A 15,704-nucleotide genomic window follows, 5' to 3' on the forward strand; every position below is an offset into this window, starting at 1 on the left:
CAAAAGAAAAAAAAAACACGCCGAAAAGGCGGTAACACCGTGCCCTCATCATGCAACCCTTGACTATTTAGGGGCAAGTGCACACGCATCCCGGCGTGTCAGTCCCGATGGTCCGTAGGCCTGCGTGCATGCGTTGTGGTGGTGTCGTGTATGACTTGACTGCTATGTGGTGGCCGTGATGGCTCAAATAAGACTGCTCAACGAGTTGGAGCTGCTCTGTATAAGTTGGAAAAATATAGGGAGAGTATTCGGTTAGAGAAGAGTAACCTCATCAGTTACTTTAATCTTTTAGTAAATGAGGTATACACTACCTTATCCCTAGAACCCATCCTCAAATCCCAAGCATCACCACTCCAAACACACTCCCTCTCAACACCTCCCCACCACTAACCACAACTCCCGTACTCCCACTCCCACTCCCCGTCCCCGTCGGCACCATCCCCCCCTCATTAACTCGTCGTCGCCATCCCCGCTGAATTCACCACCCTCCCCCCCCCCAACCCCTTCAACATCCCCGCCGCACTCCTCAGCACCCCTCCCCTAGGATCGTCGTTGGCACACTGGTGCGATGACGACAGCCTGAAACGGTTGTTGTCCCGTTCGGCAATGCTGGAGAGAATATGCATGAAATTCACGAATCAAGGAGGACGGGGGTTCTTCCGGGGGAATTTGGAAAAACGACAATAGGATACCACTAAATCTATGGATCTGAGGAGAGCATAGTCCATGGCAAATGCGGCTTACACAGAGCCTTTAAGGTCACCAGCTTCGAGCACCACCATGTTGATATGATGAATTTTGGAATCTCTAAGTGTTGAGTGTAAAGGTGTAAAACAATTTAAATACATCTTGCACCTGTGAGTACGTGAGCGATTCCTACATAAAATGGTACCCAATATCTCTAACATGACGACGCCAGCGCCGAGTTGTGAACGAGGTTAGGAACAGCAGAAGATTCCACAACTGTACAGTTTCAGAACGTTAACCCCGTGGCGCACATATTCCCATGCTATCACTGTAAAGTATCCCGCCTATTGGCGCATAGAACCCCAGTTTCGTAATGACAGCTTCTAGAAACAGGAAAACCATGGCATGTTAATCATAAGTCGTAAGTCGGTAAAAGTCGTTAGAATTCGGTATAAGTTGTCGTAAATCGGTAAAACGGTCGTGAATCAGTATATATCATCGTATGTCGTCATGAAGTGTCATAAAATCATAAAATAAACAAAAATAAAAACATCATCAAGACTGAGATCCCCTCCTCGCAAACAACCCCCAGAATCTGCCCTTTTCCTTGACCTCGACCGTATATGGCTTCAGCGGGAAAACAGGCTTGATGTTGTACTCGTCTTCTTCTTCCTCGCTTGGCGAGCCAGTGGTGGTGATGTACAGGGATCTGTGACTTGGCTGCCATTTCCGCTGAGGAATCTCACCAAGCTTGGTGCTGTCGGAGGAGAAGGACATGATGGATATCCGGTTGGGGGATGTCCTGGGGTGGAGGGAGGACGAGGGGCTGAGTCTTGGAATCGCGGCCATGGCAAAGTGAGCATCTGCAGTGATTGCTTCGATAGAGCTTGGAGAAGCTGGTGGTGGTAGGGCGGGTTGTAATTTTGGTGAAGATGGTAGCTTTGGTGAGGATGGAGGTTTTTGCGAACTCGCTGACTTAGGTGGTGCCGTTGAACTTCTTGGTGAATGTTTTTCCGCGTGTTTTACTGAGCCCTTCCTCGGTAGCTTTGATAATGCTTTTGAGTTTTTTGGTGAGGCCGGTGTTGGCTTTGGCGAGGCTGGTGTCAATTTTGGTGATTTTGGCGTTGGCTCTGGTGATGGCGAAGTCATCTTTGGTGACGGTGTTGCTAGTTGTGGGTCTTTTGGAGTTGCAGATTTTAGCTCGCTGCTGGACGATCTCTTTGATTTGCCATCCTTGATGTCCTTCTTGGGCTGGGGCAATGCTTTCTTGCTTGAGGAGCTCTTTTCTTGTTGGGCAGACACTCTCTTCGGTTTGGGCGCCTCGGGCGTCTTGGGTGACAGTTTGTGCCGGTGTGATGGTGACGTCGACAAAGAACCCGGAGAAGTTTTGGATGACTTCGACGACGATGACTTGGATGATGTCTTCGAAGCCTTCGATGAAGTCCTTGAAGAATGGGAGGCCAATGAAGAACGAGACGGGCTACCAAGCCGTCGGGACAGGCCATCTATGGTCTTGATTGTCTCAAGTCTGGAAGCATTGGAGAGACACATGAGTGACTCACAGTCCAGGTCAAGATTCTGCTTATGGCTAGAGATTCGCAGCAGGTTCTTGATAGCTTCTTTGAGTTTCCTCAAGACACCGTCTACTGATGAGATGGCGCGGGCTATCACTAAGGTCAGTCATGCCACAATGCCGAGACCAAGTGGCGACATACCATCTCCTTTTCTGAAGCGGTTTCCAGACTGGCGAACTCTTGACGAATAGGCCTTCTCAACCAAGTCACGATCCGCCTTTAAAGACTCCCGCAGAACGGCTTGTTTGTCCTGAGAACAGATCGCTGTCTCTGGTGTTGGGGTGGTTGAATTTGGCTCATCGCCCCGATGCCTGAAGGCCTTGAGCAAGGAAATGCAGTTTGAGTAAGTGTCCAGCAAGGCGTGGATGCTCTTGCCAAACGCCGCCATGGCGTCAACTGAGATGCTTTGATGGTGGTTTGAAGATCATAAGATGGTAGTACAATGATGTAAGTTGATGATCCAAGCTCTACCAGCTGGGCGGCAGTATAACAGTCAAATATGGTCCCTGGGGTCAAAAATGAGGCTGGAAAGCGGGGCTACACCAGATATACCAGCAGTTGGACAGCAATTTTCAGGTACCAAACTTCGTGTCTCTTGCCCTACCTTGGATCGGGTGTTTTAACTACTCCTGTAACCGCCGAGGGAACAGAACCTGCAGCCTGCGTCAGTTGAGATTCAACGACAGCCAATCATTTGCTAACGGGGGACGGGCATTCGTTAGATCAATATTCTCCAGTTAGTCAACGCTTTTTCTTTGATTTCTGCCCGTGATAGCCAGTTCGATTGCCTGAACGAAACCCATTAAGGGGATGACTGGGTTGAATAGATTCGACCTCAATTAAGCTCATGGCGCCGACGGCCGCGTAGTCAGATATGGGCAACCTACATGGTCGCTACTAACGGTCACCTCCACAGCCTCGCGGAGGCGGGGATGCCCTGATGGGATGCCCTGATGGGATCTTATGAGAGAGCGCTATTATGTTTGCTTGATCGCAATGAGATAGATGTTCAGTTTCTACTCACCTAAGAAAACGGTGTTGAGTGTTTTGAGATTTTCAGAAAGAAGATATCTTGGCACGCCAAGAAATGATGGTTGTGTGATTCCTCGTGTTGCCCAAGGTAGGTACCTACTGAACAGTTCTCGATCACCTAGAGTTTGGCGCATATGAATTACTTTTGACGCCTGTCAAGCAAATACCGTAGGTACGGACGTGTCGGGCTTCGGAATTAAAAAGAGGCACGCGTCTGCACTTACCCACGCTTTCCACTCGAAGGCCTCGCCAAGGCAGCCATGGCTGCTACCCCACGCACACCATGCAGGCCATTGTTCCAGGCCGGTGGCGATAACGCCATCCATTACTTTATCTCTTTAGAACCTCGACCCCAAATCTTCCCTCCTCCAGGCGCACCTCTACCCTAGCCGCCAACTACAACGAAAAATGCGATTACAACCACTAGCCCTCGCTTTTAGCCTCGCGCTGCCCGTCGATGCCGCTGCTGCTTGGATCGAACCCTCGCATCGGGACCACCAAGCCGGCCGCCTTCAGCACAGCAACGGCTACCCTATTCTTAGATGGCTGCGTGATACCGCCGTCGAGGCCTTCTTCGGCAAGCAATTGAGAGATGACGACCTCGACACCTACGAAATCAACCCGGCTGTTGCCATGAGGCATGAGGGTGGCATCGTAGTTCGGTTCAACGCAACCACCTTGGAGCAGAAGCGCCTCCTCACTGACATAACCCGGACACTTCAAGCTTTCGATATCTGGTCCATCTCGCACGACTACGTCGACGCACGAATATATAATGCCAAGATATATCTCAAGAAGATTGTCGACCAACTGCCAGATTCCATGAAGAAGCCAGAAATTATGATTTACGATCTGCCCGCCGCCATCTGGGCCACGTATCCCAAGAAGACTACTGGGGGATTCAGCTCGAGTTCCCTCGATGTACTGACGTCCAGGGAAGGAATGGGTAACCTATTCTTCAAGGATTATCAGAGGCTGTCGGTAAGTATTGGTGTCCGGGCGATCCCCACTTGATCAATAGTACTCACACTTTTCAGGTCGTCACAAGCTGGATGCGGCTGCTGGAAGCCATGTTCCCATCGCTCACAGAGATGACGAGCATTGGGAAGTCATTCGAGGGGAGGGATATTCATGCCCTTCGTGTCGGCGCACGCAACGAAGAGGAAGAAGAGGGTGGTTCGAGGAAAGCCATACTTGTCACTGGAGGTCTCCATGGCCGTGAATGGATATCAACCAGCACGGTTACATATCTGATGTGGTCCATGGTCACCGCCTACGACAAGGACCCAATGGTCACCAAGCTTCTCGATAAATTCGACATCATCTTCATCCCTATCCTGAACCCCGACGGCTACGAATACACATGGCAGGAAGACCGGCTTTGGCGCAAATCGAGACAGGACACCGGTACAAGCTTTTGCTTTGGCATGGATCTTGACCACGCATTTGGCTATGAATGGGCCACGAATAACAAGGCGGGCCCATGCTCAGAGAACTACGGAGGCGATTCCCCCTTCCATGCCGTGGAAGCGTCGGAGCTGGCAAACTGGGCCAAGAATCAAACAGCTCAACATGGAGTCAAGTTTGTGGGTTTCCTCGACATGCACTCGTACTCGCAGCAGATCCTGTTCCCTTACTCTTATACCTGCGCTGCTCAGCCGCCCAACCTCGAAAACTTGATGGAACTTGGTGTTGGACTGGCAAAGGCCATACGGCTGTCGAGCGGGGAGGCGTACACAGTGACCTCTGCCTGTGAGAGTGCTACGGCATACCGAGGAAAAGACGACACCCGCGTGGAAGGCGGCGGTGGCTCGGCTATTGATTGGTTCTACCATGAAATTGGAGCCAAATACAGCTACCAAATCAAGCTCCGCGATACTGGTAGCTACGGCTTTTTGCTACCGGCTGACCATATCGTGCCAACAGGCGAAGAAGTGCTCAATGCCCTCAAGTATTTCGGGGACTTTCTCCTCGGCAACAATGGCATTGAGAAGGGGGAGTTTGAGGGAAGCGAGCATGTCCAGAACCCGCCGGCCGATCAATGGAGTGATCTGAAGAGGCGGAGATAGAGACTTGACGATTGCACAGGAGCGGCGTTATGGATGGGTATGGGCATGGGCATGGGCATGGGCATTGGCATTTTGTATCAGTGGTTTTTTAGGTTCCTTTTGGCAAAGCGTCTTGATGTGTATTTGCATAGCAGCTACAGAGTGATACAGCGATGCATTGGATAACTTTATGCTTTTTTCCCCCCACATCACTTGCGGTCAGTCCACTGATTCTAGATTTAGCTTTTGCGTGTATCGGACAAGGCGACGGAGTTCTCGACGTTGGGCCCAAAAATAGAAAATTGGGAAAATGAAGCTTTCTCGTGAAGCTGGTCATTGGGTATATTGGATGGAGTCTTGCGAAATAAGAAGCTGGTAGCGCACGAGGTGGTACCCGCCTGGTTCCATATCTTATCACCGGGGGGTTTGAACAGCTCACCAGGGAGTTGTCTCATCGTCGTGGGCGTGTCGCATGTTTTTTGGGGGGTTGAATTGGCTGGATTTCTTGCATAAGCCGAGCATACAGCTGAGCCCGAGAATAGAAAAGAGAGAATCATCATGGCATCAAAGAGCTATCTCCATATGACTTGCCCTGTGAAGCGTCAAGATAGGGCGAAAATAAGGTCTGGATAGCTTCAGGGGTGTTGCGTGTCTGCCCCGCGATCTGCAAATTATCATTTTAGAGCAGGGCAGGGATGGTCTGCAGGTGGCTGATTGGCTGGAGGGGGCTACAGGTGGGGGCCAAGCGCTCAGCTTGGAAGGAGCTGAGCCGGCGTCGGGTTGCGTCGTCTTCCAGAGACCTGCCCAGCCCACTGCAGCCCACCGAAGCCCACCTCCCACGCTTTCTCTGGGTCTCCCTTTTTGGGCCTGGCGCCGCTTTTGGTGCGGTCTTGGAAGCCCAGGAAGCCCCCAGACGCTCCCCCCGGGACATGCTGCCCTTGGCGAAGGAACAACCCAAACACCGTCCTTCTCATCTGCCCCTAGGACTCAACCACTCAGACGTTTTGTTCCCTATTCTCATTCTCACTCAGCTCAATCAATCTCTCCGCTGACAGAAGCGAAGCCAGCACCTTTCCTTCCTTACTTTCAAGCTCGCACAGCTCTCGTTCACAGCACTTTCTCTACCGCGATTGAATGACGACGACGACTGACGGACCCGCCGAATTACGCTTAACTTAACGATACGGATACCCGGTTGCGATTCTCATCACCACCCCAACACCAAGGCTCACGGCAGTGACGTGGGCCGGGCGACAACTTCTTACATCACGAATGGGAAAACTATGACGAGCGCACACACGCCTACAACCCACCATGCCGTTTTTACGACGCCGCGGCAATGTTGGCAGTGAGACGGATATGAGACGGCACTCGCTGTTTGACGCCCTGCCCGGTGTTCCCCCGTTGAAGGAGCCGCCCATCCGTGCCGAATCATCGACCTCGGACTTGCCCGCCGCCCTGACGTCGGTTGCAGAAGATGCTCCCGCACCGCCCTCTCCTGTTCCTCCCTCTCCTGCCTCGCCTACCTCGCCCATGGAGCTGCCCCGCGATAGCATCTCGGTGGCTTCGACCCACGCCCAGGAACAGCCTCGCGCCTCCGTCTCCCTTGCCCTGCCCGACGACTCCAACAAGCACCGGCGCTTCTCCATGCTGAGATTCCGTAATGCTTCCGACTCCCAGCTAGCAGCCAAGGCGAAATTGCACGCAGCGGCCGAGAAAGCTCCTCCCATGCCCCGCCGTACGTGCCATTCCGTTGCATTGCGCGAGCGCTCTGCCAGACAAAGTCTCCATTTCAAATTGCTTACACACAATGGGACAGCTCCTGAGATCATCACCACGGCCCCGACCACCACGTTTGACGGAACCGCCCCTCGAAAGAAGCCATCCCGAATGAACTTTTCAATGCGATTACGCCGCTCTGGAGAGATTTCCAGGACCGAGCTAGCCGGTAATTCGAACGAGAGATTGGGCCTGGGTACAATGGGGGACAAGAGAGTGTCACTTGTTCCAGAGGAAAGCAGCAGTGCCGATAGCAGCGCGAATGCGAACGGGAAGCAGAGTGTCACTTTTGACGAACCATCTCGGGCATCCTTTTCTCATGCGCCACCGGCTTATGGGGATGATCATTCATCGACGCTTGCACTGCCTGCCACCAGGTTATCAGAATCCTCGAGATCCGATGCCAGCTCAGGGGACAGGGTGTATGGGAGCACCACAGTAACAACTCAAACTATACATACTACTACCACCTTTTTCAAGCTGGGGCGGCGGAAGAAACAGACGGACTCTCTTTTTCCCATTGCCCACCTACAGCCCAAGAACAAGTCTTCGATGACGCACAACTCCAACCTCTCCAGCTCATCGCTATCCGTACCGAACAGAGTCAGCACGGATAGGTCGACTGCCAGCAAATCATCCCCCAATGGCTCCCAGCTCACGCCGACTCCTTCTAGGACACCATCTCGGAGTGGCGGGTCAGTCTCACCGAGCCAAACTGTCACATTATTTGGCAAAGGGAATGCCTCACCAGCAACTGCCCTGTTTCGGCCGAATTCAAGGCACTCTGGTCACTCTTCACCTACGAGAACTTACATCCACCGGAGGGGCCGTTCGTCGACCATGAGCTCCCTCGGTAACAATACGCCTAGGGAGTCCGTGGAGGAACATTTGACTCTTCCATCAAGGACATCCATGTCGACCAGCCGCAAGAGCTTTGGTGACCTTCTCGGTCTTAGCAGGTTACGACACAATACCGATTCCATATCCTCGCGGCATGGGACCCTTACCCCGGCCACCCCTGCCTCGAGCGCATCCAAGAATAACTCGCTCCAGATATCGCGTGAGTCCATCATCCTCCCGGAGCGTCGGGATGATGATACTCCCGCCAGATATCTCGAGCGGCTGTTGGAAGTTGTCAGCCGTAGTGTGGTGGCGGCTGCTCTCTCCAAGAACACCGAGCCCTTTGCACAGGCCGTGCTTCGAAGTTATATGCGTGGATTTATGTTTTTTGGTGATCCAATGGACATGGCTCTGAGAAAACTGCTGATGGAAGCCGAACTTCCTAAGGAGACGCAGCAGATCGACCGTTTTGTCCAGGCATTTGCCAACCGGTATCACGAGTGCAACCCCGGCATCTATGCTTCACCAGACCAGGCCTATTTTATTGCCTTTTCCCTCTTGATCCTACACACCGATGTCTTCAATAAGAACAACAAGCACAAGATGCAGAAAGCGGATTACCTCAAAAACACTCGAGGAGAGGGCATTTATGAGGAGGTCTTGGAGGTCTTTTACGACAACATCACATATACCCCTTTTATTCACGTCGAGGATGATTTCGACATCAACGGAGAGCGGATCGTCCCACACAAGGTGAAGAAGAAGCCGTTCCTGTTGAATGCAGCGCCCGATCCAGCGCGACGGACGATAAAGGAGCCCGTCGATCCATACGCTGTTATTCTCGAGGGAAAACTGGATTTGCTACGGCCAAACTTTAGAGATGTGATGCACCTGGATGACCCGTACAGCTACCTCGGAACGGCAAAGACGCTGAACATGAAGGAGCTCCAGAAGACCTTCTTCAAGACCGGTGTCTTACAGATCGTTTCGGCAAGGTCCCGACCCGATGCCTTCATGACGGAAAAGACAGCTTCGAATCCGGAGGAGGCCCATCCTGGTATCGTGGATATCAAGGTCACAAAGGTCGGGCTGTTGTGGAGGAAAGATGCCAAAAAGAAGAAGACGAGGTCTCCCTGGCAAGAGTGGGGTGCCATCCTCACAGGTGCCCAGCTCTACTTCTTCCGGAACACCACCTGGGTCAAGTCGTTGATGCATCAGCAAAAGGACCATCTCCGAAAGGGCTGCGATGGGGATCCCTGCATCTTCAAACCGCCCCTTGAGGCCTTCAAGCCCGACGCGCTGATGTCAACAGACGGCGCCGTGGCTTTGATGGACAAGAGCTATAACAAACACAAGCACGCATTCGTGTATGTCAAGAATGGCGGGCTTGAGGAGGTTTTGCTGGCGGAAGACGAGGATGAGATGAATGACTGGCTGGCCAAGCTCAATTATGCTGCTGCGTTTAGGACCTCTGGTGTGCGCATGCGAGGTGTGATAGGAGGGAATATCGATGGTCAGGGGCGCAGAGCGCTCAGGAGACTGGATGGCGATAATGTGCAGGTGATCCAGACACCGACCGGAGAGGTGACGGTTTCGCGCAGCCGCATTGACCACAAGATGGCACAGGATATTTTGGCCGCGCGGAGGGAGATCATGATGCAGAAGATTACTGATGCTGACGAGAAGCTCAAGGAAGTCGAAAAGACACTTGCCGACCAGCACCGGAATGCCCGACATCTTTCGCTTCTGACCCCTATTTCGCAAAAGACCCGCGACTCGTTGCTTTTGGCGGGTGCGAGGATTGCTGCGCAGCTGAAGTGGACGCGGATGGAAATATGGAAACTGAAGTGTCACCGTGATATTCTCTCTTTGGATTTGGAAGAGGAGCGCCAGCTTCTCGATACTCCTGCGGACTCGCAGTTGCAGGTGCCTATCACTAGGGAAGACTCGAGGGGCAGCAGCCTTACAGCCCAGAAGAGTCCTCGGTCGCCCGCTCCGCTCTCCCTCACCAGAACCTCAACCGTCACATCGAAATCTGAAGGCTCATCGCCAGTCACCGAGGTCTTTCAGACGCCGCCGACCAGTGCGACCTCTACGAGCTTCCTTAAGCAGGAACGGACATGGGAGTCGCCGGCCGCGGTTCTTGATCAAAACGATAATCGCAAGGCTTCGGTCTCGACGGCCATCTCAGTCAGCTCTACCCCAGCTACGCCATCTCGAAAGAGGGCCGAGTCCAGCACGACTGTTGAAAAGCCCAAGTTTGAGGGACCAGGTGAAGATGTGGATGCGGACGAGCGTGACCTGCTTGCCAAGGCTGGACTTTTGGAAGCCGCTAGCTCGGAGACCAAGTCCTCGACGGCTGCCGATGAGCCGTTTGATACGCCCGAGAGGCGTGGCCGCCACTCCAACAGCACCTCGGCCGATCGGCTCGAAAAGACGAATATCCGGCGCAGTCTCCAGCGCACCCTTAGAGAGGGCGCCGGTCACCTCTCGCACCACCGCCACCGGAAGGGCAAGGATTCAACGTCCAGTGCCACCAATGCCGACGAGGGCAGCCGCGATTCACCGGATAGCTTCCCTCGCAGCACGGGCTCCTTTGTCGTACACGGCAAGAAGGCTTCGGTGATCAACTTCAACAACGACCTCCAGATCCAAGGTCTGACGGCTGAAGAGCGCATCCGGCAACGAATGCACCGTGGCGACGACGCAGGCAGTGTTCGGACCGGCCCGAGCGACGGCACGGACTTTCAATCCATCCTCACTGCTCGGTCTGTATCCGAGCGCGAACACCGGGGATCTGCCGCCAGCGCGAGCACGGCCACGGCCCGAAGTTTCCGGGAGCTGCACAGGAAGTACTCGTCGGCTCAAGCGGCCCACAAGACCATTGGCAGCCTCGCGCTGCCGTCTGATGAGGATAGCGATGCGGCTATCAGCTTTTCTGACGGTCGGCACACGCCCCTTCCGCCTATTGATGGGGAGGAGGAGGAGAATGCCATTTCGACGAATGCGCTGACGACGGCGTTAGAGAATGCGGTTGTGGAGGAGGAGGAGGATGATGACGATGATGATCTTCCTACCGCGAGGGAGGAGAGGAACACGGTTTATTTTACTCCGCCGCCGGGCAGTCCGGTGAAGGAGGAGGATGATGGGGATGGGGAGGGAGATGATGGGGTGGTGCTGCAGAAGGATGGGGGGGAGAGGATGGCGAGTCCACCGCCGTTGCAGTGTGTTGGTGCTTGAGATACCCCTTTTTTTTTTCTTGTGGCTTGATACAAACGGAGAGAATACACCTAGGTACCTACCTGCCTTGTTTACTTATTCGACCTTACACCACCGCTCCTTTCAACAGACATTATTTTTCCTTTTTTCTGCTCGGGGAAGAAAAGCATTGCCTAGGTACCCTACGATGGCTTCTTTCTGTGGTTTAATATTTTTTTCGTTTCGATACGCTTTTTTTACTTTGAGTATAGCACTTGTATAATGTACAGCAAACACGGCTTTTTTTCCTTTTCGGTTGTATTTTCATGGCAGGCATGAGGGAAGATGGAGAAGGGTGGGGGGGGAGGGGGGGGGGGGCTCTAAGATAAAAAATGATGACGTGTGTGTGAGTGGAAAGAGAGAGTATGTAAAAAACTGTTGGGAATGGTTTTCTTTTTTGCAGGTTTCTGTCTTGGGGGTTGTGGAGGCTGCCAATGGCTCTCTTGGTTTTTTTTTTTGGGTTAGTGGTGGTGGTGGTGTTTGAGGAGTTTTGGGGGTTTGTGGTTTGGAGGAGCTTACATTGCTGTCTACCGTTTACCTAGTTTGACAACATAAAAGAAGCGTTGTTTGGGGTTGAAATAAAAAAATTATTTGATATGAGTTTTGTACTGTGGTGTTTATTGGTGGTGATTTGGTGGTGGTTTGTTCTGTATGCTAATATCAGACCGCGGATGAGTCCATTGCGATGGATTGTACGAGTTAGAAAAGAAGATTGTTGCGGGTTTTGTATATTTCGGTGACGGGCTGATTGTGGTTTAGGGGAATGTGCTCTCTATGGTGGTGTTGTTCAATGTAGGTCAGCAGGCGAGGAGCATTGAAGGTTCGGGTACTTCGTATACAAGATGGACTTCTTGTGCATAGAGAGTCTGGGCGGAGAGAGATGTATGTTATTGTTGGAGAGTGATGGGAAGGGGTGATATGTAGAAGATACACAGAGGGCAACAAGTTGATTTCTATTCACCACAGCTATCGCAACACGCCAGGGTTTGTTTACTTGATTCCACTTCAGGGGTAATCATTCAGGGGCGGCTGCTAAACGAGCACATCCCCATCACCAATCAGACACACGTCGTCAAGGTACTCATCTTTTTCCTATTGCTAGGATTGATAAAAGGGTTTGCATTACCCAAGTTCATGCTCAGCCTGTCCTGAAAAAAAAAACACCAAGACCACCGTAATATTCTTTGGAATTTATAAGAGGTCACACAACAAACATGTTCAACAGTTTCGTCTCGATTCACAGCAGCCATCGGACAGTAATCATGAAGTATAAAAATCATCGCTTATTCAATCCCTACCTTACTCCCCAACCTAACCTATCCCCATTGCTGTCTAATATTTCCCACTCCAAGAGCCTCATACAATACATCTTACAACCCCCCCTGCCATCCTCACTACCCCCTAAAATCACAGCTCCTCATGCTCGCTCATGTGTGTGTGTGTGTGTGTGTCCTCGAAGCCAAAAAACTTTGTTCATGATTCCATGTCTTCCTCAAAAACATACAATTATCCATTCCACTTCATGCCCACCAAATCAAAACCCCTCCCCTCCTCCCAAATACCCCCCCTTTTCGTCAATTCAATGGCGATACAAAACGCCCAACATATGCAAACCCCGATATCACAACCCCCCTTCCCCGCCATTATCAACAAAACCTCTTATCAAAAGACAAGCATGCCCAACAAAGCCAACTTCGATAACAGTTACCCTCCTCCCCGTGTCAATAATTCCTCGCAGCCAACTGCTCACTCAACCCCTTCAACCTCTCAATCGAACCCCCCCCTTCCCCCCCTCCCCATTCACCCCCGCCGCCTTGATATGCAGCGCAATAAACTCATTGACCGAATCCAGCAGCGGCTGCAAGCTCTTCTTGGGGTGCACCCTCACAAACCTCTCTTTGATCGGCTCGTGCAGACACAGATACCCCAATAGTATGCTCAAATACCCCAGCGCCACATTCAACTGCGTCTTCTCCATCGAGTCGGCCTACATCCCTCATTGTTAGCAACCTTGTCAGTGTCTGTAACAAAAAATCAAAACTTACATCCGCCATCTTCAAATGATTATCAGCAAAAACCCCAATCAACCCCTCCAACCCTCCCTCCCCAGCCAGCGTCTCACCCGCAGGGGGGTAGTAAACACAGAAATTAATCATCACCCCCAGCATGATAATCAGCCCATCCAGCAGCCCCGTCCCCTAAACCCCCCCTCCTCCTTCACCTTCACCTCCACCTTCATCACCATCCCAAACGCGCCCCACGCCCCCCCCGCCAACCTCCCCAGCAGCCCCCTCTCGACAAACAACCGGCACGCGTCAGGGTTGTGATTCGTGACGTTAATCGACGTCCTCAGCACCAACCCCTCCAGCTCGTCGCCAAACCCCTCCACCGGCCTGCTCAGCGCCCCCTCCAGCAAGTCCGCCACGATCGGCGTGTATTTCCTCGTCCACCTCGCACTGAGACGGGAAGACTGCATCGCGTCGAGAGAGAGCCCTTCTACTACGTGGAGAGAGAGCGCAAAATCCCACGAGTTTTCGTGGCCAGGAAAACCCCAACTGTCCGGGTTAGACGTCCCGTCCTTAAGGTAACCGAATAAAAGATCAGTGATAGCAGGCGAAAAGAACTCATCCTCCGACACCCGCGTCGACTGCCTAAGTAAAAGCTCCAGACACTTCAGCGCCAGTGTCCGCGGCGACAACGAGCCCGGCGGAGCTGGTTTCCACGCCGGAAGCTCAAGAACAGAAGCTTTCACCGTCCCCAAAGTCGTTTGCATATTTTTCGAAACGTTGTGCTTCCTGTCTCTCACCAGCCGACTAATATCTTCTTCCTGATCAAGCAGCCGCTTGAGAAGCGCAGCAAAACCCTGCGATCGTAACTGCTGAATAAGATGCGCCGAAGGCGACGCCGCCAAAAGTGTAGCGACGATGGCCAGGATAGAATACCCACACACAAGGTCAGTCTCCTCCCCCAGCGACCGGAACAGAGCCTCATCCCCGCTGTGATCCCGAAACTGGCGCCGAAACTCCTTGGTCTTCATCTTCTGCGCCAGCTCCAGCAACGCGCCTTTGCGCAAAGATGAAGCCTTTGGTGATGGAACGCCGATGCGATCAACGATATCACCCATCTCATCAGCAAATCGACTATTTGCGCCTGCCTGTCGCAATTCGTGGATACTCTGAACAGCGCCGCTGTTCCCCAACTCTTCTTCTTCGTCGAGGTAAGCAAACTTGCTGAGGGCGGCGCTTTTGGTGAGCCGCCCAATGTTGAATAATGCGCCCTTGGACGACATGTCGTCCAGACCACCACCCAAACCGCCGTTGCCAAACAACGGGTCCTCTTCCGCCAGCATGGACCTCTGCTGGCTGTAGGTAAACTTGGGTCCCGACTTCCTGGCTGTCAATACCGGACGCGCCATAGTTCTTCCCTTGTCTGCGGGTTCTGGACTAGAGTCCCGCAGGGCTGGAGAACGTCTGGTTTTGGAGATGTGTGAGTCTTGCGACGAGAATGCGTCCTCTTCTGATTCACTTTCTTCATCTGCCTGTTCGACCAAGGTGTCAATTAACCGCCTCTTCTTCGGAGCCTTTCCTGGCTGACTTTGCGGGATCGATTCGGGTGCTGAGGTGGGCAGAGATGTAGGTTCAATTTCGATCGGGGGCGGAGGCTTCGAGGAGGATGATCGTGGACCGGAAAGGCGTATTGGAATCTGCGTCTTCTCGGGCTCGGGCTTTTTGGAGGATTTATTTTTTGTACCAACGCTTAGGTTCTTCAAGATCTTGGTGGTCTTCACTGAGAAGAGAGGCGCAGCGGGCGGTGGGGCATCCTGCATATGGACATCTCGCTCAGGTGTCTGTCGAGATCTGGGGACCACCGAGGATCTATCTTTCGGGTCCGATCGCCGGGTGACAGGTTCAGGAGAGGGTGCCTTTTCAGGGGATAATTCTGGTGTTGAGTAGGGAAGCGAGGTCTTGCTCGTCCTTTCTGACTGCACACGAGCTAGCCTCCTCTTCTTGGGCCGAGTGTCCTCTTCAGGTTCATCTTCAATGGCGTAGATATCGTAAGGATCAGGTAGGGGCTGACTGTGAGAGACATCTGAAGGTTTCGAAGACGCGTCACGGCCAGCTTTACGTATGTTTTGTAATTTCCCCTTGCTGGAAACGAGGGTGCGGGAGGCAGAGGCAGAGGCAGGCGCAGGCGAAGGCTCAGGTGAGGTCGTGGGTGACTTGTTGAGAGAGGACACGCTGGAAACGATGGGCGCAGACTCGGCATGCCTGAGGGTGCCAACGGCGGAAGCTTTGGGTCTTCTTCGTGCAAGTTTGCCATAAGTGGTGACCTTTTTCTGGGGCGCATAGCCAAAGTCGGTCTCACTGGTGCTGGCCATAGTGAAGGACGCTAGAGAAGGAGGCGTCGCTGGAGGCTGCGGTTCAAAAAAAGAAAAAGAAATTTGAAAGTGATGCCGGGAAAATCAAAAGTGTCAGTGGGACATTCC

At 52.7% G+C, this 15,704-nt stretch overlaps 5 protein-coding genes across 5 annotated transcripts; 2 read left to right on the top strand and 3 right to left on the bottom strand.

The window, feature by feature from the left end:
* Nucleotides 1-506: 506 nt before the first annotated feature.
* On the bottom strand, nucleotides 507-3,295 carry QC764_205230 (uncharacterized protein). Its single transcript, XM_062944226.1, has 2 exons — nucleotides 2,403-3,295; nucleotides 507-2,351 (listed from the first exon to the last, which is right to left on the bottom strand). Exons 1-2 carry the CDS (start codon nucleotides 2,647-2,649, stop codon nucleotides 1,243-1,245), a joined length of 1,356 nt encoding a protein of 451 aa, XP_062803034.1. The 5' UTR covers nucleotides 2,650-3,295; the 3' UTR covers nucleotides 507-1,242.
* A 158-nt stretch (nucleotides 3,296-3,453) lies between these two features.
* On the top strand, nucleotides 3,454-6,006 carry ECM14 (putative metallocarboxypeptidase ecm14). Its single transcript, XM_062944227.1, has 2 exons — nucleotides 3,454-4,274; nucleotides 4,331-6,006. The coding sequence occupies exons 1-2, from the start codon at nucleotides 3,702-3,704 to the stop codon at nucleotides 5,360-5,362; spliced, it is 1,605 nt and encodes a 534-aa protein (XP_062803035.1). The 5' UTR covers nucleotides 3,454-3,701; the 3' UTR covers nucleotides 5,363-6,006.
* Nucleotides 6,007-6,133: 127 nt separating this feature from the next.
* QC764_205250 (uncharacterized protein) lies at nucleotides 6,134-11,310 on the top strand. The gene is made up of 2 exons (XM_062944228.1): nucleotides 6,134-7,079; nucleotides 7,161-11,310. The coding sequence occupies exons 1-2, from the start codon at nucleotides 6,656-6,658 to the stop codon at nucleotides 11,198-11,200; spliced, it is 4,464 nt and encodes a 1,487-aa protein (XP_062803036.1). The 5' UTR covers nucleotides 6,134-6,655; the 3' UTR covers nucleotides 11,201-11,310.
* A 1,201-nt stretch (nucleotides 11,311-12,511) lies between these two features.
* QC764_0036090 (uncharacterized protein) lies at nucleotides 12,512-13,386 on the bottom strand (the record flags this gene model as incomplete). Its single annotated transcript, XM_062940244.1, has 2 exons — nucleotides 12,512-13,205; nucleotides 13,264-13,386. 2 exons carry the CDS (start codon nucleotides 13,384-13,386, stop codon nucleotides 12,978-12,980), a joined length of 351 nt encoding a protein of 116 aa, XP_062803037.1. The 3' UTR covers nucleotides 12,512-12,977.
* Nucleotides 13,387-13,391: 5 nt separating this feature from the next.
* On the bottom strand, nucleotides 13,392-15,596 carry QC764_0036100 (uncharacterized protein; the record flags this gene model as incomplete). Its single annotated transcript, XM_062940245.1, has 1 exon — nucleotides 13,392-15,596. One exon carries the CDS (start codon nucleotides 15,594-15,596, stop codon nucleotides 13,392-13,394), a length of 2,205 nt encoding a protein of 734 aa, XP_062803038.1.
* Nucleotides 15,597-15,704: the final 108 nt, after the last annotated feature.

This window comes from Podospora pseudoanserina, chromosome 2 (genome assembly GCF_035222485.1).
Source record: "Podospora pseudoanserina strain CBS 124.78 chromosome 2, whole genome shotgun sequence".
Taxonomy (NCBI): domain Eukaryota; kingdom Fungi; phylum Ascomycota; class Sordariomycetes; order Sordariales; family Podosporaceae; genus Podospora; species Podospora pseudoanserina.

What these genes read in the sequence shown, in the direction of transcription:
- ECM14 (XM_062944227.1), top strand. Translation starts at nt 3,702, where the DNA reads ATGCGATTACAACCACTAGCCCTCGCTTTTAGCCTCGCGCTGCCCGTC. An exon ending in AGGATTATCAGAGGCTGTCG is followed by an intron (nt 4,275 to 4,330) that starts GTAAGTATTGGT and finishes CACACTTTTCAG; the next exon opens with GTCGTCACAAGCTGGATGCG.
- QC764_205230 (XM_062944226.1), bottom strand. Translation starts at nt 2,649, where the DNA reads ATGGCGGCGTTTGGCAAGAGCATCCACGCCTTGCTGGACACTTACTCA. An exon ending in CCGCTTCAGAAAAGGAGATG is followed by an intron (nt 2,352 to 2,402) that starts GTATGTCGCCAC and finishes CCTTAGTGATAG; the next exon opens with CCCGCGCCATCTCATCAGTA.
- QC764_205250 (XM_062944228.1), top strand. Translation starts at nt 6,656, where the DNA reads ATGCCGTTTTTACGACGCCGCGGCAATGTTGGCAGTGAGACGGATATG. An exon ending in AGCTCCTCCCATGCCCCGCC is followed by an intron (nt 7,080 to 7,160) that starts GTACGTGCCATT and finishes ACAATGGGACAG; the next exon opens with CTCCTGAGATCATCACCACG.